The sequence below is a fragment of the Ovis canadensis genome, chromosome 3 (genome assembly GCF_042477335.2).
Source record: "Ovis canadensis isolate MfBH-ARS-UI-01 breed Bighorn chromosome 3, ARS-UI_OviCan_v2, whole genome shotgun sequence".
Lineage (NCBI taxonomy): Eukaryota > Metazoa > Chordata > Mammalia > Artiodactyla > Bovidae > Ovis > Ovis canadensis.
Window position 1 is genome coordinate 147810770 of NC_091247.1, and position 26991 is coordinate 147837760.

Sequence of the window (26991 nt, forward strand, 5' to 3'; positions counted from 1 at the left end):
TGACAGATGCCAAGGTTCCCTGTGCGCTTTGCCAATAGCTGCAGAGCTCCGGACCTTGAACAGAGTGTTCATCTGGGTTTTTACATGGAATGGGAATGCTGCTGCCTTAGCAGGGGCTAAAACCTAGCATTTGCAAACAACCCTTAGCTGTGATCTGAAGGCTTTACTTTGTGCTTATGAGAATGTCGTTCAAGAAGCAGATCGAACCCTGTGATTTTGCCCTTCTCTGATAAACTATATTGCCTGTTTCTATAGTATACTATCAGGAAGAAGTCTTCAATGCTGCTTTTTTTAGCATTGTCTTTTATTTTAAATTATACACATAAAGAATAAACATAAACTGATTATAAATAATTCAATATACAGAAATATAGAGAGCAAAGCTAAAAATGTGTCTTTATTTCATCTCCTTTTCCCTATCTTTTCTTCTTCTGCTCTAGGAGTAACCTGGGTTTAATTTTGCTTGCTTTCCCTTTCTGTGCATCAGAATGTGACTAAAAAAAATACATACCTCTGTTATCTTACTTTACATTTGTAACTTCTTTCAGTATCTTTTAAATTTATGACCACATGTCTCAAGAGGGCTGTAATAGTTATCTCCTGATGCATAAAAAGTAACCCCCAAAGTGTAGCCACTGAAAATAATAAATTATCTCACAGTTTCTGGATAAGGAATCTATGAACAGCTTAGCTGGATTCCTCTGGTTCAGGTTTCTAGTGAAGTTACTCATATCAAGTTGCTGCCCAGAGATGTGGTCTCATTTCTAAGTCTTGTCTGGGTGAGGAGTGGAGGGTAAGGGAATCTGTTTCTAAGGTCACTAACAGGGCTTGTATCCTTAACCCATGAGCCACTTCACAGGGCTAGGGGCTGGCTTCTCTTAGAAAAAGCATTCCAAGAGACAGCATGTGCCCAAGATGGCAGCAACAGTCTTCCACAACTAAATCTCAGATGTGGCATCTCACCACTTCTCCCATAGTCTTTCTGTTAGAAGCCACTCAGTAAGTCCAAGGAGAGAGGATAACCAAAAAGCATAAATAGTAAATGGTGAGAATTGTTGCTGGCCATCTTGTTAAATAAACTACATGCTGCAAGAGCCATCAGCATTGTCCATTAATTTCCACTGGAACTCTCTGATACAATCATGTCATAACTTCTCCACTCTCCTCACATCTCAGATACCACTTTTTCTTCTTTCTCTGTTAATTACTCTGCTTCTCATTTAACTGAGAAAAGAGAAGTACTTCACTTTTCCACCGGACATATGGTATGATAGCCAGTAAATCATATATATGATATACACCACCTTGCTGGTGGCTCAGATGGTAAAGAATCTACCTGCAATGCGGGAGACCTGGATTCAGTCCCTGGGTAGGGAAGATTCCCTGGAGGAGGGAATGGCTACCCATTCCAGTATTCTTGCATGTGAAATCCCATGGAGAGAGGAGCCTGGTGGGCTACAGTCCAAAGGGTCACAAAGAGTTGGACACAATTGAGCAATTAACACTTCCACTTCCTTCCATACAGTAAATACATACTAGTCTGGTGAAAATGACAAAACATAACACATGCATTCATTAAGTGTCCAAAAGTAACAAGGAAAACTAATCATTAAAATAACACATGATACAGATGAAGTAACATGATACAGGGAAGTAACGGATTCTGTGAAACGCCTACACAGAAAAGGCTTTTTGAGGAAATTCCATAAATACATAAAGAGTGAGAAATCTTATTCTTAAAAAAAACCCCACAATTCTGTAAAGATAATTCTACAATTATCTTCCTATAGAATTTATAATGATTATCATAAAAATCTACTCTTTCAAGGACAGTGTGAGCTGAAGAATTCTTTTAAAAGTACTAACCTTTCTCATATAAAAGAGAACTAAAATGCTTCTTTTTAACAACTATCTACTTACTGCAGTTTCAGTGATCTGTAGAATTGTAATATTAGCATTTAGAAGGATGCCGTTTTAAAACTATGGTTATATCTGATCAAGTTCCATATTTCTGTTCTGGGGGAAAAAACAAGAAGCATTCAACATGGACAAATCCACAGCAGTAGGTTTACAATTATTCTTAAGTATAATAGTCATATTTGAAGATATGAATAAATAACTTTGTACTGTTGCACTACTTTTTAGACTGTGTAATCTACAACATACATGTTAATAAACTGCATGCATACAAACTTTAAATTATTTTGCTCATCCATTTACCTTGGAGGTGTAGACATTTAATCCCCAGGAAATGTGCAAGGGTACCAATTTTCTTATCCACATCATCATTTCTAATGTGTCTGAAAATTTGTCTCTCTCTGAGAACAAGGCCAAGTATTTTTTTTTCCGTGTAGGAATATTGCATTTCACGCCCACATTTCCTTTTATTTAAAGCTTTTATTTCTAGATTAACTTTATGCTTGGTGAGGTGTTTTTGAACTTGTATGACTAAAAAAAAATGTTTATATGGTACTATCTTTGAGTATTATGTTCAAAACAAATACTATAAATTCTTACCTTAAATCAAGGGAAACTATGAAAATGAAATGAATCTATTTCAACTCATGAAGTAGTTACTGAATATATGTATAGATAGCTTGAGGTACTTTACCAGGCATCTGCTGTAAACAGATTTGAAGGAGGTATGGAGGTATGGTCACTGCTCTCAGCCTATAGTAGAGATAAAATATATACAGTAACAATTGTCATATAAGATAGAATGTGGAGAGTTTCTCAACAGAGGAGAAAAGCTACAAAGTTGAAAATGATGAGTACATAAGGAAACAATAAATTCAGAGCCATAAGGTAACAAAGAGAAATTATTTTCTGTTGGGGCTAAGAAAGGCTTGAGTATCTAGCTATCTAACATTGTTTCAGGACTTAAGTATGATGTGATGTGCACCTTAAGACAGGGACAGAAAGTGCAAGCAGAGGAAGTAGTCTTAAATGCCTTTCTCAGACGTTTGAGCTTGATTCTGAAGGTCTATTTTTGAGAAAGGGAATGATTAAAGTATATCTCTACCAAATCCATATTTTGGCCCAGTCCTATTTTCTGAACTCCAGACCTGTATCTCCAACTGCTTACTAATCAGCTCTACCTGGAAGTTCACAGGAAAGTATATTTCAGTATGTGTTACACTAACTCGTGTCTTTGCTTATTCCTGCCACCCACTTCTGTTACCAAGTCCAAGCTTGCTCTGCTTGCCACAAAACAGGTCAATAAATCCGAGTGACAAGGCATTGAGGCAAGGAATATGACTTTATTCGGAAAGTCGACTGACTGAGAGGATGGCAGGCTAATGTCTCAAAATAACTGTCTTGTCAGGGAAGGAATCCATGTTCTTTTATGGAAGCAGGAAAAAAAGCAATGAGGCACTAAAGTCAAAAGGCAGAATAGAGAGGGAAAGGCCAAGAGAACACACTGGTCACAGAAAACACTCTATTTCAACAACACAAGAGATGACTCTACACATGGACATCACCAGATGGTCAATACCAAAATCAGATTGATTATATTATTTGCAGCCAAAGATAGAGAAGCTCCATACAGTCACCTTATGCACGCCAAGACCCAGGAGAAAGGAGCAGTGACCCCCCAAGAGACTGACCCAGACTTTCCCATGAGTGTCCAGGAGTCCCCGGTGGAGACATGGGTCAACAGTGGCCTGCTGCAAGGTCAGGGGCACTGAGTGTGGCATTGCCTGCATGGGACCATATGAAGGAGGTCACCATTATCTTCATTACCTACACTATAGTTTGACTTCAGGTCAAACAACAGGGAGGGAACACAGCCCCACCCATCAACAGAAAACTGGACTGAAGAGTTACTGAGCATGGCCCTACCCATCAGAACCAGTTTTCCCCTCAGTTAGTCTCTCCCATCAGGAAGCTTCCATAAGCCCATCCTTATCTATCACAGGGCAGACAGAATGAAAACCACAATCACAGAAAACTAATCAAATTGATCACATGGACCACAGCCTTGTCTAATTCAATGAAACTAGGAGCCATGCCATGTAGGGCCACCCAAGATGGTCAGGTCATGGTGAAGAGTTCTGACAAAATGTGGTCCACTGGAGAATGGCAAGCCACTTCAGAATTCTTGCCTTGAAAACCCCATGAATAGCATGAAAAGGCAAAAAGATAGGACACTGAAAGATGAATTCCAAGGGAGATCAGATAAATCACTCCAGAAAGAATGAAGAGATGGAGCCAAGGCAAAAACAACACCCAGTTATGGATGTGACTGGTGATGGAAGTCAAGTCCAGTGTTGTAAAGAGCAATAATGCATAGGAACCTGGAATGTTAGGTCCATGAATCAAGGCAAATTGGAAGTGGTCAGACAGAAGACGGCATGAGTGAACATTGACATTTTAGGAATTAGTGAACTAAAATGGACTGGAATGGGTGAACTTAACTCAGATGATCATTATATCTACTACTGTGGGCAAGAATCCCTTAGAAGAAATGGAGTAGCCATCACAGTCAACAAGAGTCCAGAATGCAGTATTTGGATGCAATCTCAAAAACAACAAAATGATCTCTGTTTGTTTCCATGGCAAACCATTCATTATCACAGTAATCCAAGTCTATGCCCCATCCAGTAATGCTAAAGAAGCTGAAGTTGAACAGTTCTATAAAGACCTATAAAACCTTCTAGAACAAACAACCCCCCCCCCAATAATGTCCTTTTCATTATAAAGGACTGGAATGCAAAAGTAGGAAGTCAAGAGACACCTAGATTAACAGGCAAATTTGGCCTTGGAGTACAAAACAAAGCAGGTAAAAGGTTAACAAGTTTTGCCAAGAGAACACACTGGTCATAGCAAACACCCTCTTTCAACAGCACAAGAGAAGATTCTACACATCGACATCACCAGACAGTCAATACAAAAATCATGTTGATTATATTGTTTGCAGCCAAGATGGAGAAGCTCTATATGGTCAACAAAAATAAGACTGGGAGCTGACTGCAACTCATGAACCCCTTATTGCCAAATTCAGACTTAAATTGAAGAAAGTAGGGGAAACCACTAGCCCATTCAAGTATGACCTAAATCAAATCCCTTACAATTATACAGTGGAAGTGACAAATAGATTCAAGGGATTGATATGATAGACAGAGTACCTGAAGAACTATGGACAGAGTTTCATAACGTGGTACAGGAGATGGTGAGCTAAACTATCTCCAAGAAAAATAAATGCAAAAAGGCAAAATGATTGTCTGAGGAGGCCTTACGAATAGCTGAAAAAAAGAAGAGATAAAAAAGCCTTCCTCAGTGATCAATACAAAGAAATTGAGGAAACAATAGAATGGGAAAGATTAGAGATCTCTTCAAGAAAATGAGACATAAAAGGAACATTTCATGTAAACATAGGCACAATAAAGGACAGAAACAGTATTAAGAAGCAGAAGATATTAAGAAGAGGTGGCAAGAATGCACAGAACTATACCAAAAAGATCTTCATGACTCAGATAACAATGATGGTGTGATCAGTCACCTAGAGCCAGACATCCTGGAGTGTAAAGTCAAGTGGGCTTTAGAAAGCATCACTACAAACAAAGCTAGTGGAGGTGATAGAATTCCAGCTGAACTATTTCAAATCCGAAAAGATGATGCTGTGAAAGTGTTGCATTCAATATGCCAGGAAATTTGGAAAACTCAGCAGTGGCCCCAGGACTGGAAAAGGTCTGCTTTCATTCCAATCCCAAAGAAAGGCAATGCCAAAGAATGTTCAAACTACTGCACAATTGCACTCATTTAGCCTACTAGCAACATGAGGCTCAAAATCCTTCAAGCCAGGCTTCAACAGTATGTAAACAGAAGGAAAGACAATGAGTAAGTAAAGTAAAAAATAGCCATCAGACTTCCAAAACATCTCTGAGAATGGCAAGCATCAGGGAAAGAAAGTAAAATTGTTAGTCGCTCAGTTGTGTCTGATTCTCTGCAACCCCGTGGGCTGTAGCCCACCAGGCTAATCTGTCCATAGAATTTTCCAGGCTAAAATCCTGGAGTGGGTTGCCATTTCCTTCTCCAGGGAATCAGGGAAGGGATGTGTTAATCTCTTCTTTTCACAGGTGGACAGGGTCTGATTCTCTGTGAGCTAAACAAAGGCACTTTAGTTTAACAGACAGGGGTGGGACCTCTTAGATAGGCCATTATTGAATGATTATGATAACAGCAAGGTAAAGCAAGTCAAAAGCAGAGACATTACTTTGCCAACAAAGGTCCGTCTAGTCAAGGCTATGGTTTTTCCAGTAGTCATGTATGGATGTGAGAGTTGGACTGTGAAAAAGGCTGAGTGCCGAAGAGTAGATGCTTTTGAACTGTGGTGTTGGAGAAGACTCATGAGAATCCCTTGGACTACAAGGAGATCCAACTAGTCCATTCTAAAAGAGATCAGTCCTGGGATTTCTTTGGAAGGAATGATGCTAAAGCTGAAACTCCAATACTTTGGCCACCTCATGTGAAGAGTTGACTCATTGGAAAACACTCTGATGCTGGGAGGGATTGGGGGCAGGAGGAGAAGGGGACAACAGAGGATGAGATGGCTGGATGGCATCACGGACTCGATGGACGTGAGTTTGAGTGAACTCCGGGAGTTGGTGATGGACAGGGAGGCCTGGAGTGCTGCAATTCATGGGGTCGAAAAGAGTCGGACACGACTCAGTGACTGAACTGACTGACTGACTGAAAGCAAGTCAAGGAAATAGTTCCAACAGGAAGTCAGAATTGGTTCTTCTCTGCAACATTACCACTCCCTATCAAAATCTTGCTCTTCATTATGTAAATAGCATCTACCAAATTTTCCAAGCCAGAAATCTAATCATTCGTGACCCCTCTCTCTCCACAGTCTCTGAGGCCAACAAATCACTAAATGGCTTTATCTTTGTTGTTTCTATGTATGCATCCCCACTGCTACTATTCAGTACAACATTATGCCTAAGAACACAGACTTGGAGCCTGACAGATTGGGTTCCCCTCTGTGCTCTATCTGTACCTTACTACAGAGAAGGCAATGGCACCCCACTCCAGTACTCTTGCCTGGAAAATCCCATGGACGGAGGAGCCTGTTCGGCTGCAGTCCATGGGGTCGCTAAGAGTCGGACACAACTGAGCGACTTCACTTTCACTTTTCACCTGCATGCATTGGAGAAGGAAATGGCAACCCACTCCAGTGTTTTTGCCTGGAGAATCCCAGGAACGGGGGAGCCTGGTGGGCTGCCGTCTATGGGGTCACACAGAGTCGGACAAGACGTAAGCGACTTAGCAGCAGCAGCACCATACCTTACTAGCTGTGTAATCTTGAGAAAGTTATGCAACATGTCTACGCCTCAATTCCCTGATGTATACAATGGGGATTATAATTGTAATTTTCATGGTGGTTGTGAGGATTAAATGAGTCATTATATGAATGTACTTAGACTTTGGTGTTTAGTTTTATTATATGACCATCTCTTTCCTGGAATACTGAACAGTCTACTAACTGGTCTTCTAATTGAAAGTTCTAATCCATTTTAAGTCCCTTTTCCAAAATGAAGCCAAAGGAATCTCTCTAAAATGGATATGTGAATAGTTTTTTTGCAATTCTCTAAAAGGACATTTGATTGCCTTCATTATAAGGTTCAAATTTCTTATAACGTGACCTTTAAGTGAGCCCTGAGAACCCTTCAGCATGTCTCCCCACTCTTCTCTCCCTGGCCATTTAAGTCATACCAACACTTTTGATTCTCTAATACACTTAATGGCTCTGAACTTTGATGCTCAAACACACTCTTAGCTCTGACTAGACCACTCTTTACCTCCTGTTTGCTTGCCTAAATCTTATCCATAATGTTTTTGCCACACCTGGAGAATGTGTATGTGGGCAGAAGAAAGATTCAGAAAGAGCTACCAATGTGATGGTGTTGTTCAGTCCCTCAATCATGTCTGATTCTTTGTGACCCCATGGACTGTGGCATGCCAGGCTTCCCTGTCCTTCACTATCTCCTGGAGTTTGCTCAAATTCACGTCCATTGAGTCGGTGATGCTATCTAACCATCTCATCCTGTGTTGCTCCCTTCTCCTCTTGCCTTCAGTGGTTCCTAGCATCAGGGTCTTTGCCAATGAGTTGGCTCTTCCCATCAGGTGGCCAAAGTATTAGAGCTTCAGCATACTAGTGTGATAGGAAGCAAGTAAATGAAATTTGTCAGGGAGAGGGAAGGACCTGTGTTGGAAACTGCTGTCAGCTGAAGACAGGAACTGAGACTTGACCACTGGCTTTGACAACATTATTTCTCTAATCACTCACTAAAGAAATAATATTTTTAAGTAGGAGTTTCTATATACTGTAGTATAATTTTCAAAGCAGAATATACACTCTTTATGTATATGTAATGTAGGAATCTTACAATAAAATTGTATATAAAAATAAATTCCAAAATTTTATACTATCATTCAATTGAGAATAGTTTCTGCACTGAGAAACCCAGTATAGATAATAAGCAAGAAAGGTAAGGTAAGTTCAAGCTAATTCAAATCTCATCGGATAGCAAAAGGTAAGAGTTAGTCCATTATGATGTTTCTGCTTAAATATTAATATTTCTCAGGTATGACAAGTACCTGCCAACCATTGTTGTAAGCAACTCTTTATTCTATTTCTTTATTGTTAATATACTTTGAGTACATATTCTCTTTGCACCTAAAAATATTTTCTTCGTCTGCTGCATCAAATCCAAGGACTTTCTCTGCTTTTAACCAAACAAACAAACTTGTTAGTAGAAATTTTATTTTATATGTCAGACAAAATGAAATGATTGTTCAAGTACAGCCATTGCCATTAATGGAATAATGTCCTTATATTAGCAGATATTTAAAGAGTGAAATATATAAAACATATATACATGTAATGGATATTAAAAGATATATTAAGAGGTATTTGTAGAGATTGTGGTCAGAGAGACCAAACAACTATGATTAGTGATATTGTTTTCGCTTCCTATAATTGCTAATTATAAGAATATTTAATGGAGACAAATATCAACTCTGAGGATACTTTATTATTCCAAATAGAGCAAATATAGACCTGCTATATAAAGTTCATTTCCTTACCAAGAGAAAAAATTTTTTGGATTTGATATACACATATATATCTGATATATAGATGTATTTATTAATATAATTATATAAATGTATTTTTTAAGATTTTCATGTATTCTCTTGCTGTTAGTTTTTTATCATGATCTTTTTTATACAGTATTATCCTTGACAAATCAACCTATAATAAAGTTTAGTATAGCTGTAATAGAAATCTTTTCAGCTATCCTCTCAATTCATTGGTTTTGTTGATATGAGAACTAATAAAAATCAAAGTACCTAGAAATAATCGTGTAACTTATTGTCAGGAATGCATATATGATAGAACTTAAATATTTAGAAATAGAAATGTGGCTAAAATATAATCTTGACTAGTTTACTTCCTCTACAATGTTGAAATCAAACCATTTAAGGAAGATAGTTACTAAATCCTATAATTTTGAAGGAAAATCAGTGTACATTCTGCTGGTTAAAAGCTATACATTGCATTTTCTCTCCATCCCACTTTTCCTGCTGCGATTTAGTTCTTTTCTCTTGACCTTTGCTCAGGTGAAATAGGAAATAACTCCTTACTGCCACTCATACAATATCCCTGGAATGATTTTGGCTTATGACCTTTAAACAATGGGATAAATAAAATGAATCACTTCTCCTCGCTTGGACCTGATCTGTGGGTCAACATATGTTTGCTTTTCATCTGTATGAAAATGCTTTAGGCTATGATTGCCATGGAGTAGGTGAAGTCAGGTGAAGAATGGGCAGGTGCCAAATGAGTCAGGCAGGAGATGAAATGATGATATGAAATGGGAAAGCTGAGAAGTGGGGAATTCTTTGTAAGGGATGCTGATTGCTTGTGATAACTTGCCTTTCCATGGTTGAAGGGCAGGGTGTAAGGATAGTGTGCAAATGCCTGGGCCATTAAGGGCAGAACACCTGCGCAGAATGCTGGAAAGAGCTTACCTGACAGTGACATGGCTGTGAGGAAGAGAGCTTGAAACTGAATGAAAATGCCTCATTGTTTCCATAGCATTTCATCCCCCATGAAGAAGGGATTTTTCTGGAAGCACCTTTTTAACACTGAGTATGATTTTGCCAATTAAAAAAACATAGGCACTTTTAGAATTTCCACTGCCAAACTGTTTGATATGTTGAGTCCTATCCTTAACTTAAAAAAAAAGAAAATGTGTTTCATAAAGCTTAATGGTACTTACAGAGATATAAAAGTTGCATATCTAGCCAAGGTTATTTGGTGTTTGAAATCAAGTATGATATTTTCCTGTGAAATCCCAAGATTATTAACATTGCTTTAGTCAGCATTAATAGGAATACATGCCAGTAAGATGAAAATTAATTTACAGTTGAATGCTTTGTGTCAGGAGACAACTTGCCTGATCACAGTTATTTGAAACAGAGCATATTCTAAGCACATCGCCTGCTGCTTTTTCTTGGCTGTAGATATTGATGAGTGTGGGACCGGGAGGCACAGCTGTGCCAATGACACCATTTGCTTTAACTTGGATGGTGGATATGATTGCCGATGTCCTCATGGAAAGAACTGCACAGGGGATTGCATCCACGATGGAAAAATTAAGCACAACGGTCAGATTTGGGTGCTGGAAAATGACCGGTGTTCCGTGTGTTCATGTCAGGTTCGTATAAACAAAACATTGTAACCATTTTTATCAAGATGTAATTTGCATGTATTTCAAGTGTATGGCTTGATAAACAAATGCATACATCTGATTAACCTCTGCACAATTAATATAACATAACGTTTTCACCTACGCAAACTGGCTGGCCTCTGCCCTTTCTTAACCCCATAGCCCCAGACACAAGTAAACAGTTTCCTGTTTCTATAGATTAGATTTGTATTTTCTACAGCCGCATGTAAGTGGAATCATATAACACAGTTGGCCTTCCATATCTGCAGGAACCACATTCATGGATTCAGCCAACTGTGGATCAAAAATACTTGAGAAAAAAAAAATTCCAGAAAGTTCTGAAAAGCAAAACTTTCATTTTCCAGCAACATTTTACATAATTTTATATTATATTAGATATTATAAGTAATCTAGAAATAATTTAAAGTATATGGGAGATTATGTATCGGTTATATGTAAATACTATGCCATTTTATATAAGGGACTTGAGCATCCATGGATTTTGGTATCCACCTGCAACCTGGAAATAATCCCCCAGGTATATGAGATGAAAACTGTAGTTATTCTTTTGTGTCTGACATTTGTCTCAGCATTATGCTTTGACACTCAATTATATTCATTACCTGTATAAGTAACCCATCCCTTTTTATTACTGAATAGTATTCCTTTGTACAGAAATACCACAATGTGTTTATCTATTCAATGATAAAATTTTGATTCTAACTAGGCTAATGTTTTTATAGTCACAATATCATATTTGAATGAATGCATAAATGAAGCCAGAATGAACATACTATGGCCTGCAAGTGAAAAAACACCTATTGGGTTATATTTCAGTTTTAGAGAGGTGTTCTGTGTACCCAGTTGATAATAGAAATAGATAGATAGATAATAGTAGTTAGATAATAATACCAAGGACTCAACTATTATTAAGAAATTGATAACAGCTTGTACAAATTATAAGGTTAACATATCTATAAACTTAATAATATGTAAAACTTGATGACTACCTACCAAATATAAACATACAATCCCTTACACAGGACAAATTTTAGTTAGTATTCAAATTACAAGTACATAAAATTTTATATATGCATATACAAATTTATTTGCACATAAGAGCCATGCAGTGGTTATCATTCTATATAAAAATTTTTTTCCAATCAAGTCATTTAAATTTAATGTGCAGAAAGAAAATTGGAAGTTCTCCAGCCTGAGTAATTTCTGGTTGTTAGCTACAAATAGGAATTTTAAAGAAAATCAGTTATATTGAGAAAACAGTGTGAGTTATCTCAAACTTCCAAATCAACATCTGAAATTATAGGTATGGTACTGATGCTCAGTCACTCAGTTGTGTCTGACCCTTTGTGGCCCCATGGACAGTAACCCACTAGGCTTTTCTGTCCATGGGATTTCACAGGCAAGAGTACTGGAGTGGGTTGCCATATCCTCCTCCAGGGGATCTTCCTGGCCCAGCAATGCAACCCATGTCTCTTGCATCTCCTGCATTGACTGGCAGATTCTTTAACACTAGCACCACCTGGGAAGCCCAATTTTAGATATTTTATGTAATATATATGTATATATAGAGAGATATATAATTATGAATATATATATATTATAAATATATCTATATATATTCCCCTGGAGGAGGAAATGGTAACCCACTGCAATATTGTTGCCTGGAGAACCCTCATGGACAGAGGAGCCTGGCAGGCTATGGTCCAGAGTCTCACGAAGAGTCGGACATGAATGAAGTGACTTAGCACAGCACAGCACATATATATAATGTATATATAGATGTTTATATACATAGGTACTCACACATACAGACACACCCACGTACATACGATATTAGTATATTGAGAAACAGAGGCTTTTGGTAACTACTTTTTCTCCTTGTCATACAGAATGGATTTGTAATGTGTCGACGGATGGTCTGTGACTGTGAGAATCCCACAGTTGATCTTTTCTGCTGCCCTGAATGTGACCCAAGGTTGAGCAGTCAGTGCCTCCATCAAAACGGGGAAACCTTGTACAATAGTGGCGACACCTGGGTTCAGAACTGCCAGCAGTGCCGCTGCCTGGTAAGTTTGGCTACCTAAAGTTCAGGAAACGTTTCGCCCAGAATCAAGATAGGAAAGCAATCTTCCCTGCCCCTCCACCAATAGTCAGTACCTGGCCATAGCATTGGAAGTTACAAAAGGTGAACCTAGTTATGATGACAAAGTGATGGCTTTGCATTCAGGACCTGAGAAGGAGTACCCAGGGGTAGATGCAGTATACCATGCCATGTCAGTCTTTCAGGACAGTCTCCAGAGCTCCAAAGAAAAGGCTGTCCTAACTTTCCCAATCCCACTCAGCCTAAAGTGAAAGAAAGTGAAGTCGCTCAGTCGTGTCTGACTCTTCGCGACCCCATGGACTGTAGCCTACCGGGCTCCTCCGTCCATGGGATTTTCCGGGCAGAGGTACTGGAGTGGGTTGCCATTTCCTTCTCCAGATGATCTTCCTGACCCAGGGATCGAACCCAGATCTACCTGCATTGCAGGCAGACGCTGTACCCTCTAAGCCACTACGGAAGCAACTCAGCCTAGGTTTACTTAAAAACAATTATGAACAGAACAATCTCATTCAAAAAAATCCTTTTTTCCAAGTAAACTTTTGTTAATCCATTTCTGTCAATTATGCTCTGACTTAAAGAACAAAGACAAAAAAAAATAGCGTTTTTCTTTCTAAAAATTGTTACTGTCAATGCTATTCTGGCGGGAACCCTGTTTTACACATAGTTTGAATTTGCAGTAAATATTAGAATGTTAGAGTTGAATGTATATATATATATAAATATGAAACTTCTGCTGGAAACAATATGTTAAAAAGAAAATAAAGACTTGATAAGAAGACCCCAGTCATTTTTCATGTGGCCGAATTTTTTGCTTCTTTCTATGGTGTAAATGAAAATTCATCTACATGTCTTTATAGAAGAAATTTTCATAGATACTAGTCTTAAAGTTAGGACTTGTTTCCTTTCTATTTGTGTGAGGATATTTTAAGGCAATGCTTTTTTGTTGCTTCCTTTTTATTCCTTCAACCCAAAAATCAATTGAAAGAGCAAGGTCAGTTTTGTGCCTGAGGCTGCTTTCATCTCCCAAGACTATGAGACTCAGAATTATGAAGAAAATAGGAACTAAATTTTAGGTGGGAACTAAATTTTAAGAAGAGCCAATTCACACAATTTTCCCATGTGGAATAAAAATGACTGAAATCAGCTCCTAGTTTTGTTTTTTGCTTTCCAAAGTCCATACACTGAGAAATGTATAAATGACAAAGAGAAACTGTCAAATTTCCTTCATATTTTGATTTACTTTCTTGTCAGTGGACAAAACTTTCTTTTTGCCGAAGGGAATAAGTGAGAAAGTAGGGTAAAAGATTGAAAGGAAGAAAAAACATCTCATAGGCAAAAAAGCCTAAGTAAAAATCTCTTCTGTAGTAAACAATTCTTTGTCATGGGAAAGAGAGGGCATGCCCATTTGATTGTTTTAAGAGAATTGGTTTTTGCTTTCCTTTATTGCTATTCTTACTTAACCCATGCAGACTGTCTCATAATCCATCTACAGTACAGATCTCATGTGTGGATTCCCTACAGCATTCATGGCTGTGAAGGTGTAAGTATGAATGTCCATCAAAGAAACTGAGTAACTGAGTATTCAGTAAACACTCTGTTCCCTCTCTTCCTCTCCCTCTCCCCTTGTCCATCTGCTTTCCTTATAGCAAGGGGAAGTTGACTGTTGGCCCCTGCCTTGCCCAGAGGTGGAGTGTGAATTCAGTGTCCTCCCCGAGAATGAATGCTGCCCACGCTGTGTCACCGACCCTTGCCAGGCTGACACCATCCGCAATGACATCACCAAAACTTGCCTGGACGAGATGAATGTGGTTCGCTTCACTGGGTCCTCTTGGATCAAACATGGCACTGAGTGTACTCTCTGCCAGTGCAAGGTAAAACCCACTGTATTCAAGTAGGGAGCATTTGGCCAGCTGTGCCCAGGAATCATAGATATTAATGTGGCCAGTGAGAAGCACCTTCATTTCTATTTACTGCTCAGAGACCTCTCAGCTTAATTAGTGCCAAAGCTGACTGTCCTGTGCATCCACTAATGCATTTTCAGGGAGAAGGAGGTGCTTTGTCTGAAACCATAATGATGGTTATTTATATCACTGGAACAGAAAGAACCTATGTAAATTGCCCTAAAGCATCTAACTGTACACACCTTTAAAAAAAATAGTACAAAACCAAGCTTCATGTTTCTTTCATGATAAAGGACAATATTATTTTATTGATTTTTATCTAGTCTTTTTATGATATAAGATATATCAACAAGGTAAGCATACTGCATTTTCCAAAGTGAAAATCAATATGGCAAAAATGGGCATATTTCTTGGTTTGTTGTGGTCAGTTACATTGAGTTGAAAAATTTAAGACTTGTTGTTTACCATATTTTATTCCTACAGCTGGAGAAAAATCATTATAAAGATTTTTCTTTTTATTCTCATAGGAAAATAAAGCATTATGTCTTTTACTTCACTGAGAACAAAAATACTGATAATGTAGACAGGGTATATAGAATTCAGAAATGGTAACGAAGTTGAAAGCTTTCTACTTTGGTTATGGTTCCTACAAATATTTTATTCAGTGGTCATTGTACTTCAGAGTCAAAGTTTTAGAATCAACACTAAAACTAATAATCTGGAAAGCTTAACAATAAGAAGAAAGCAAAGATGTCAGATTTTTCCTAGCGTAGCACAGCCAGATATCTCTAACTGCTCTGGTTCATTAAATGAACATTTCCATTTAAAAATTTTTTTCAGTAGAGCAATTTAATTCTGATTCACATAGTACAAATTTCTTACTAGAGTGACTTGTTGTAACAAGACAAAGAAATATGAAATGCTCTAAGTTTGAGATGCTATTATTATCTATTTCACACCAAAATTTCTAGCTGTTTCAGTCAATGCAATTTGTCAGTCAAGCACAGCTTTTTGGGAGGAACATTTAGTGCAGTCTTCTAAAGGTGCATTAGCACATTTGAAAGTTACTTTGACTACAAAAAGTTACTAGCAATGTAAATGCAGTGCCACTTTAATAATGCATGTAAGAATTAAAGATTTTAAAATTTAAAAAAAAAAACTAAAAAAAAATACATTTAATATGAATACATTTGAGTGCATTTAGTGGTGCATTATCTAGAAACTTCAGCATTAATGATTAATAGGGAAATACTTTCTGACATTTAATTGCCAAAGAAATTTGAATCTCTTTATACTCTTAATCTACTATTAGATTATTGTTCTGAGCAGTGACAACAAAAATATATACTGAGTGATGCAATGTAAAACACACCAGATATAGCTCAGACAGATACTTCCAACAAGAAAATGCAATCAGTAATAGGCAGAAAACATTACAGTATTTTCTGGGCGTAAAGAGTGTGAATGAGCTTGTCATTCACTGCCTAACAAACAACTAGGATTTTTTGACTCCCAGTAGAATTGTTTCCAGAAAGTGTATTTTGGCATTAAATTCATTTCTGGTCAGATAACTGCCATTTCTCAGAAGTTACTATTTGATGCCATTTTCTTTTCCCCTTCTTATTGAGTTATAAGAATATGCTCAATGCTACCAAATGTATCCCTAATAGTCATTTTATTATATTTATTTTTTGCTATTTTAAAAATAAAATTTATGCCAAACAGGCTTGAGAGATTGCATTGGAGGTAAGCATTCTTCACAATTTGATACTGTCAAAGCACTGTTTGCATTTACTGTCTCTCCATCCTACCACATCTGAGTTATTGGTATAGTCAATAAATGCAGGTTGTGTGGGGTATTGTGCCAGGGTAGAACGATAACCAAAAACAGCAAAAATTGTTCCTGGAAATTTTTCCCCAGCAGGGTATCATCTCGAGCTCTGCTATCTGGTACTGTAGTCAGAAGCCACATGTGGTTATTTAAATTCATTGAAATTAAATTAAAAATCCAGTTCTTCAGTCACACGAGCCACATTTCAAGTCCTCACATGTGCTCGTGGCTATCATAGTAGACAGCACATGCAGAGAACAGTTCCATCATGGCAGAATATTCTATAGGAAAGCACTGGTCTAAACGTGAAGAATGGGGCATCTGAAATCAGGCTACCTGGATTCAGAGCCTGGTCCACCACACTAGCAATGTCACCTCAAGGGACATTTATAAATCTCTCTGTGACTCCGTTTTTCTCACCTAAAACTTGGAATAATAATATTACTTACATAAGAATAATTATATTACCTACTTGAGAAAGTTGCTTTAAGAATTAAGTGAAAAGGTCCTCACAAAAAGTTTCCTACATGTTTCATACACATTCAGGGTAAGTGCTCAATAAATGTTGGCTATTATTATTGTTGGTAGTCCACAACAGAAACATTAAGTCATGAAACAGATAGAGACAACATTACTGTGACGGACGCTCTGAGGAAGAATGAACTGTGCTAAGACGCTGTCCAACAAGTGAACCAGTTTTACTTCCTGAGGAATTAAGAGTTAGCTGGGAGAAACAGGGTTAAGAGCTTCCCTTTCCTTTTTAAAGACATTTTTAAATTTAAATTGCTTAGGTTAAAAAAAAAAAGTTTCCTTCACTCAGAAGTTGAATTTATACCAAAAATGAATTACTAATACTGTCTTTCCTAAGTCTGATAAAAACTACACAACTCCAGAGAGCTTTCAGGCAATCGTGCTTTGAGCTCCAGGCAATAAAGAGGGATGTACCCAGTTGATAAATAAGGAAGGAGGAGATATTAAAGGGTCAGGCAAGAATACTGGAATGGGTTGCCATTTCCTTCTCCAAGCAATCTTCCCAACCTAGGGATCGAACCTGAGACCTCGGCATTGTAGGCAGATTCTTTACCGTCTGAGCCACCAGGAGGCAAATAAAAAGTGAAAGTCTTAGTCACTCAGTAGTATCCAACTCTTTGCGACCCCATGGACTGTAGCTGGCCAGGCCTCTCTGTCCATGTAATTCTCCAGGCAAGAATACTGGATTGGGTTGCCATTCCATTCTCCAGGGGATCTTCCTGACGCAGGGATCAGAACCCAGATTTCCTGCATTGCAGGCAGATTCTTTACCATCTGAGCCACCAAGGAGTAATACAGTCAGAAGAGCTAGTAGATCAAAAGAGAAGAAAGGATTATTCTATGAATACTGGAATGACTGGATAGCAATTTGAGGGATGTAAGTTGTATATATTAGTATGCTATGTATCAAAACAATTCCCATGTGGAAAAAGTGTTAGATATTAAAAATAAATCAAAATAAAAATAAGTAATCAAATATTTATTAAAATTCTAAAGGGAGATGCCTTTTCTAACTTAAAAGTGATAAAATATACCTCAAAAAATTTAGAGCTTCTATAGATAGACAAAATTAGCAAAGTATAAAATCACAACTAAAAACTGGAAAAATATGTTCAGCAGATATGATATCTTTATTAGATTAAAAACATAAAAATTAAAAATACTTATTTTCCCATAAATAACAGAGGATGAATAAATAATTCACTAAAAAATACAATTATTAAAAAAGAGGAGAGCATTCAGCTTTTAAATAATTGAAACAAATATAAACTAACATGATTTATTATTTCTACATACTACAGTAAAAAAATTCACAATAATTTCCAATGTTAACAGTAATATAGTGGAATTGTAGTTCTTTTGCAGTGTTAGTGACATTGAAAAATACAATCAAGAGCTACACATATACATCCTAGTCCCATCCCCATCTCCACAGAAATATCCAGAAAATCTTACTAATCCCGAGTCTCAGAATCCAACCAAAAGAAATAATCTAAAATATGGAACAAACTGTGTGCATCATAATATTCACCTCAACATTGATTGGCATGCAGAATCAAAAAGAAACCAAAATAGCCAACAATGGAAAGATGGTTAAATAAATAATGATGAGGGCGTGGCAACCTGCTCCAATATTCTTGCCCTGAGAATCTGCATGGGCAGAGAAGCCTGGTGGGCTACAGTCCGTGGAGTCGTGAAGAGTCAGACACAACTGAGCAGCTAAGCACACAGCATCTGATGTAACATAAACTCCAGGAGGTAGTGAAGGACAGGGAGGTATGGAGTGCTACAGTCCCTGGGGTCGCAGAGTGGGACATGATCTGAACAACAACAAAATCTAACATAGAACACTACAGCTGTACATTTTATGTAATTACATGATTGCATCATTCAATCATTCAAGTACCAACAATTCTTATAATAAAAATTAAGATAAAAATAGTCTGTGTGATTATATATGCACTTTGATTATAAGAAGGCTGAAAACAGAGAAATAAATGAAATCTATGAGGATGTACTAAAATATTGATAATAGTGGAATTTAAAATATATTCATTTTTATGTAGACTATTTATAGACAGGAAAGCCTGGTGTGCTACAGAACATGGGGTCACAAAGAGAGGACAGCAACTGAACAACAACAATTTATAGCACATATGTGTACATATATTATAATTATACATATATTTATTCTATCTGTTATATAATTTATAAACATTAATGTATTAATAACTGTTTTGTAAAAATTATATTAAATATATATGTTAATAAAATATTTTATGCTTTGTGTGTATTATATAAAAACATTTTACTGAAAGCTGAAAGTCTACTGTCTTCTAATCTTGATTTTATAGAGTTTATTAGTATGCAAAGACTAATGAGGACTCCTTTACCAATAAAATGTAGCCAGAAATAACACGGTGTTAAGGAAACTTACTGTTATTATGTAAAAATAATTAGATGTTTAATGTTATAGCAGTGGATGGTTACTATTCCTAGCAACCTAAGTTTCAGTGGAACGCCTTTTTTTCTAGGTTTTATCAAGGTAATGTTTGTTAAGGTGAAATACATAGCAATTTTGTGCAAATTTTTTAAGTTTGATGAATCAAAACATAGAATATTTTCAACAGTCTAGCAAGTACCTTTTTGCCCCCTTCTAGGCAATACCTATTCCTGTAGGAAACCTCAGTTTTATTTCATTACAACAAATGTATTTTGCCTATTTAAAAATTCATATGTGTATCACACAGTATGTATTATTTTGCGTCTAATGGTGAATTGACCAGTTTATCATTATGTAATGTCCCTCTTTATCTCTAACAAGATTTCTAGACAAGAAGTCAGTTTTGTCTGGTACTTATGTGACCACACACTATATTGTTTTGATTCATCAACTTTCAATCTGTCTATAGTTTTATATTTAGAATGCATATTCATAGATAATATACAAATAGTTCTTACTTTTTAATCCAGTGTGACAGTTTCTGTCTTGTAACGGAAGTGTTTAGTCGATTTATATTTGATATTGTTTTTGGCATTCATGTATTTAGGGGCCACCATTTTGCGATTTGTTTTCTGCTTGCTCCGTGTGTTGCTCTTTTTATGCTCTTATGTATCCAAGGAAAGTGTCCACTTGCTTTCCTTCTGTTTATTTTCATATTAGTTTTTATAAGTTTTTCTATTATTCAATTTTAATTTTCTTTTAGATTCTTAATTATAACTATATTGTTATTTTTTGTTGTTGGCTTGTGCAACAACTAAAATAATAATATAACCAAAAACCTTTGGTTTTTATAATTTTGACTATGATACACTTAAGTGTGATTTTTTTTGTCTTTGTTCTTTTGGGGATTTGCTGGGCTTTTTGAATATCTAAGTTGACTTTTCACCAAATTTGAGAAAAATTTGACCATTGTTTCCTCAGATATTTTGTCTGCCACACTCTCTCCCTCTTATTCTCCTGGGACTCCAATCACCCATGTGTTATATGGTTTATTATTATCCTGAAGGTCACTGAGATTCTATTTTTATTTCAATCCTTTTCTCTTTGTTTTAAATATTGGATAATTTCTATATATTTTTTTCAAATTTACAGACTACTTCTGCCATCTTTAATCTTCTGTTAAGCCCATCCAATGAATTTTTCATTTCAAATACTGTGCTTTTCAGTTCCAGAATTTTTATTAAATTTTATTTTTAGTTTCATTACTCTGCTGCAATTTACAACTTTTTACTCCTTTATAACCTTTTTTTTTTTATATAACATCTTTGTACACATTTGTAATAGGTAAAGAATCACTTTGTAATGCAGGAGACCCAGGTTCAATCCCTGGTTCAGGAATATCCCCTGGAGAAAGGAATGGCTACTCACTCCAATATTCTTGCCTGGAGAATTCCATGGTCAGAGGAGCCTGGTGGCTACAGTCTTTATCTGCATTTACACCAACTGGATTAATTCTGAGTCATTTCTCTTTCACTACTTTTTCTCTTGATGAGTCACTTTTTTCTGTTTGGGGTTTTTTTTTTTTTTCACATATCTAATAATGGTTATGGTTTATTGGATATTGTGGACAGTATATAGTATAGACCCTCCATTCTGTTAGCTTCCTCTGAAGACTATTGTTCTAGCAAATCTCAAATTACAGCGAATAAACTTGCAGTTGAGAAGGCTGGACTTTATATTAGTTAGCAGATGTACCCTTAGTGCTAGGGTGAATCTCTTAATCTTGAGACTGTTTTATTCCTAAACATGAAAGCCTGAAAATTTTTATCAGTCCCTTCTAACTTGGTAGGACACAGATTTTAAGCACTACTACCCACGGGAGCAGCATCTGAAATATCTGCTCAGAGCTTTCCAACTTCAAGCTATGAGTCTCTAATTGTCTTTTTAGAGTCTCCTCTGCAATTCAAAGACCAGCCACTGATTTGAGGGGAGTTTATATGCTGATTCATTCCTTCCTTTCTAAGATATTTCTTTCTGAATTTCCAGGCACCCTGGCAGCCCTAAATGTTGTCCTCCAATATCTATAAGATTGTGGCTTTCTGCTTGAGTTGTAGTTATCCTAAGTTTCACAGACTAGACAGTGCCCTAAGGGAAAATGCCAGGTAGAAGTTAATCTCACACAATACATTTCCCTCCTTGCAGAGATTGAAATTCCTCCAGTGTCTGCTTGCTTTTAGTCACTAATTCATTGATTCAAATAATTTTTATATTTTGTCCAAACTTTATAGTTATCCATATGAGAGATAGCCTTGTGTAAGTGACTATGCCATTACTGAAATTGGAACCCCAGTGGAATATTTTATTACTCTTTCTTATATCAACTAGGTTTCCTTAATTGAGGAGCTATCAATAGCATGATCTGTAGCGTTCATGTTCCTATAGCAGAACATGCTGATAGGGAATAAGAAAAACACTCCTCGAAGATTTGGGGAAATATATCTTCTCTTCCTAAAATCTACTTATACTCCAGAAATTTCCCTAACTCTCTCTGCTCAAAATCCATACAGTCTGAGGAACTGACATTCTTGGGAACTGGTATACCCCTCCCTTCATTGGGTCAGTGAATTGGGAAAGATCATGTGACCACGTCATGGTCAGAAATCCTCAGCCTCTGAGCATAACAGCAAAGCTTTAAAACACTGCTAGAGAGCTAAGAAATGGTTGGTTGTCACACTTTTTTGCCGTCAGAGTAAGAATTCTGCTTAATAACAATTTTAAAAGAAAGAGGATTAAGTTAAATTGATAATATTCTTCATGGATATAGACTGTCTTTTCTCTCATTTGATAAGCTTCAACAAAGGCTAAAGCATTAAAGTCCTTTCTTAAGTTTTATCTGAACCTTTTGGTTTTATCATATTAAGGTCTGATACATTTTCCATCATGTAAAGTCAATTATCTGAGAGAATATATCAGATAGAAGATGAGTTTTAGAGTCAGACTAACCTGTATTTTAATCCCAGTTGTACCCTTATATTAGCTGTGAGATTTTGGACTTGATATTTAAGCTTTCTGATCTTCAGTTTCTGAACCTAAAAATCATCACTATTAATAGTGATCCTTCTGGGAATGCTCTGAGGATGAAATTAGATAATGTATTTAAAGTGTCTGGTGAAGTTTCTGACACAGAGTATGCACTCAAGAAGTAGAAGGATATGATCATCTTGTGATTGTGGTAACAACACTAACATCATCATTATTATCAGTGAGCCACTGGAAGAAAGTAGGTGCAAAAATTCAAAAGAATAAGATACAGTTTTTTTCTTTTCTGTAATACATTACACTGTTTTGGCTGTCATTGTTCAGTTGTTAAGTCGTATCCAACTCTGCAACCTCATGGACTGTAGCACACCGGGCTTCTCCATCCTCCAGTATCTCCCAGAGTTTGCTGGAGCTATCTAACCATCTCTTCCTCTGTCACCACTTTCTCCTTTTGCCTTCAATCTTTCCTAGCATCAGGGTCTTTTCCAATGAGTAGGCTCTTTGCATCAGGTGGCCAAAGTTTTGCAGCTTCAGCATCATTCCTTTCAATAAATACTGAAAGTTGATTTCCTTTAGGATTGACTGGTTTAATCTCCTTGCCATCCTAGGGACTCTCAAGAGTCTTCTCCAGCACAATTCAAAAGCATCAACTCTTCGGTGTTCAGCCTTCTTTATACTATTTTTTATACTATTTTGGTACTTTGTTATAAGAACCCATTATGTTTATTTGGCTCTTCCCCGTTTTCCTTGCCTCATTGCTACAGTTTTCTTCACCAGCTTAGAATTCTTGCCAAGACAGAACCTTTTTAGGCTTCTTAACTACACAGAACTCTTTTCACTTTAAAGCCTTTACTTATTCTGTTCCCTGTGCTCTTGAAATAACTTTTCAGAGAACTATCTTGAGGTCTTGGTCTAAACATCACTTCTATAGAGAATTCTACTCTGGCCACCCAGTCTAAGTAGCCAGACTTCTTATTAATCTCATAACATCCTCTAGTTTGTTTTTTTTTTTCTAGCACTTTTTACAATTTTTGATTGTACACTTGATTATTAATGGATACAACTCTAGGCCCTGTCCCGTGAAAGTAGCAACCATATCTGCTTTATTCATAAGTATGTCTAAGGCTCAGTTAACTCCGTGCTTATTTTGTGAATGGGCAAATAAAAGAACAAATGTGATCTAAGAGAGTGCCACGGAGTAAATAAAGCTGCTGCTGCTAGCCTATGATTTACCACAAATAACTGGCCATAGTTGGTTTTTAAGTGAGCCATGAAAAGTGATTAGGACATTGAACTTTCAGGAGCATATAAATAACAAATACACTGTTTGGTTATGTGTAACAATCAGTGAGTATTGACTAACAGCTTAAAAATTCATACTGTGCCTTTTCCCCCTGTCTTTTCTCTAGAATGGCCACATCTGTTGCTCAGTGGATCCACAGTGCCTTCAGGAACTGTGAAGTTAACTGTCTCACTGGAAATTTCTGTTTCAAGAATGTTTCATTAAATGACCAAAAAAAAAAAAGGTAAAACTTAAAGTGGATGATTTGTGGGCAGCTAAGTGCAGCATTGTTATTAGCTGAGTGAGTGAACTTTCAGTTATGAAATTCATGGAGCTTGAGAAAATCACAAAAGGAAAAGGCTTGGGGCAAAACTAGACCAGAATTCCACCTCAGCGGTGTCTGACGTCAAGCGTGTAGAAGAATGGGTGTGAAATACATACCATGACATCATGACCCCTGGACATAAAGCCTGAGCTTATGGGGGCTTTGGAAACCTCTGGCTTCACTGGTGCAGAAAATACTCCTCTAGATCAGAATCTTATGAATCAGTTCAGTTTTTCACTGCAAAAAATAAAATGTAAGGCAGTGAATGAGTTCTATTTTCAGAAGCAAAGCAAAGAAGCTATAACATGTTATATGTACAATATACACTCTGAGAAGAAATCTGAAACGTTATTGTCATGATAAAAATAATGCACAGGCATGGTTACTTAATATTTTCTAACAAGAGAACTCATCCCTATTTCCTTGTTTTACTGCACTTAATATTTGGTTGAATTTGTTCAGTATAAGCTCGTTCTTGTGTAAAATTAAATAAATATTTCTCTTACCTTATAACATGTCCCAGTGTTTGCTTAATGTCTTCCTTTTCCCCCACACATTCTTCAACATACAAATTGCTTTCTAGTTCTGCTGATGAAACACTCACACCTCCCAAACTGAAAGATGATTTTTGCTATATTACATGCCCAAATGCGGGGTGTGTGTGTGTGTGTGTGTGTGTGTGTGTGTGTGTGTGTGAAGGATACCTTTGTTCTGCCTCTGTGGATCCCCTAGGTTGCCTTTTACCCTACCTCATATCCTGGGGACTGACTTATGTACATCATATTAATCGGTTCTGTTGTCCTCTGAATTCTGATTCAGTCTGACTAGTGGTGACCACCAGCAGGATATCAGAAAGAGAAAGTTCAGCTATTAACTCTGCTGGCTCCTTTCCTGCCAGGTCCCTGCCATGATTAGCTGTGTCACTGAAGGCAACATCTGACAGTGGCCCTCCCTGTTCAGCTACCCTCTCCCAACTTCTGTTTTGCTTCTTCTGGCTTTAGGGATAACAACAACTCGTTTTGTCTTTGTGGGTACCTGCTTAGTTTCTTGTTTTCCCTGTTTCCTATAGCCTCTGTATAAATGGTCCCTTTGTTAAACTCTCTTTAATTAGCCAGCTTGAGTGTGCCATCTGTTTCCTGCCAGAACTCTGACTGATGTCCATAAGGAAAGGAGTATGTGAGGGTTGAGAATATCTTCAAAAATTTGTCCTTCACAATTTGATATAAAAATTTAAAGAATCCCAATGTTAGGAGGGATTATGATATTACATGTTAAAATTCTTGATGCACTAGAATCTCAGAAGGAAAAAGTAAACTTACAGCTGCTCAATAGTGATGGTAAATACAATATTGCCCTATTCGTATGTTTTGCACTAGGGTGAAAAAGAAATACAAATCTTATTAAATTTTAGTTGCATAGAGACTTCTTTAAAGAAAAAAGAATGGAAGTGGACAAGTTGTAACTTCCACAAGCTATGGAAAAGGTAAAGTGGCATTTAACTGCCTTTTCCCCATTGCTATGAAAATAACCTCATAGGAGCCGAGCTAAAGGATAATGTATAAATGTCTTAATACTTTGGCATGTGTAGTATTTACTGAATGTGTCAATTCAAGAATCTCTCAGTATTCCCTGGACTTATAAATGTTTTTTTCTGCAGCCTTTTTCAATTTAACTAAAAATTTCAGCAGAGCATAAAGTTTATTTTGAGCAGGTATTATTGACTGCAGAAACTAGCAATTTAGTCTCCAAAAATATATTAATTTGAAAGTTTTTCCATGTATTTTTTTCCTTATATGGATCTGGGATTTCATATAAATCTCCAAAAATACATATTTTATTGATACTTGCCTTTCTGAGAAAAGTATGAAATGTGCATTTGCATGTGTGTGTACTTTTATACACTCACAGTTTACATCCATATACTTGTATATACTCATCATTTAGATGTTTCATGCCTTCTAGAAGAAGAAACAAGGTGGAATTACACACTCCCACTCTGTCATAAGTCTCTGTAGGGCTCTGAGCGTATTGGTGGTTTTCAGAGCCTGGTTTCTGTAGACTTCTGAAAGAAAGAGGACTCATAACATTGAGAAGAAAAGAGGGAGAAAATAAGATATATTCTTCCAAGGACTATTAAAGCAATAAATGTGTTCAGATAGAATTTTTCACTTCAAGGTTTATCCCATAAATAATAGATACTCAGGAGACTTACTGTTTACCCAGGCGAGCAGTAATCAATTGCTTCTTAAGGACTTTGTTCTTTGAAAACGAAGTTGTTAAATGCCTTATTTCTTACTCTGGAGATAATTGGCAAAATGCCATGGTTGAATTATGCCAATGTTGTGGGAAAGTGAGAACTAAGAAGCATGAATTTAATTTGGGGGTACTTGGCTCTTTTAACAGCAGCCTTTGGTAGAAAAAGTCTTTACTACATTTCCTTTAATTTCCCTTTTCTGAAGGAAAAAAAAAAACAAGAATATTTGAATATGATTATTTGTTAATTCATGAATGGTAATCCATGTCATTTGTCATCCTTTTTGAAAGACTACCATATTGCTATTTCCTTTGCCTTATGTGGTGGTAAAGAGAATCACATATAATTGTTCAATATGATCCGAGCAGTATCATCTAACTCCTTTCATCTCCCAGTAACTTGGTTAAGACAAAGTTGAGACACCTTGAAAAATGAATGGTATATCAAAGCTCTGAAACAGCAATCGATTCTCTGTATATTGGAGTAGCAGAAGTTATTCAGTTGAACAAAACTGAAATTACATG

At 36.8% G+C, this 26991-nt stretch overlaps 1 protein-coding gene across 4 annotated transcripts in view; it reads left to right on the forward strand.

Moving 5' to 3' along the window:
• Positions 1 to 24723, forward strand: part of NELL2 (neural EGFL like 2) — a 403600-nt gene extending 378877 nt beyond the window's left edge. For all 4 annotated transcript variants that reach the window (XM_069584515.1, XM_069584513.1, XM_069584512.1 and 1 more), the window contains 4 exons: positions 10534 to 10727; positions 12650 to 12826; positions 14508 to 14732; positions 24016 to 24723. In XM_069584515.1, the coding sequence (XP_069440616.1) occupies positions 10534 to 10727; positions 12650 to 12826; positions 14508 to 14732; positions 24016 to 24066 (647 nt within the window). In that variant the 3' untranslated portion in view covers positions 24067 to 24723. The remainder of the gene's footprint in view (positions 1 to 10533; positions 10728 to 12649; positions 12827 to 14507; positions 14733 to 24015) is intronic.
• The last annotated feature ends 2268 nt before the right edge of the window (positions 24724 to 26991 follow it).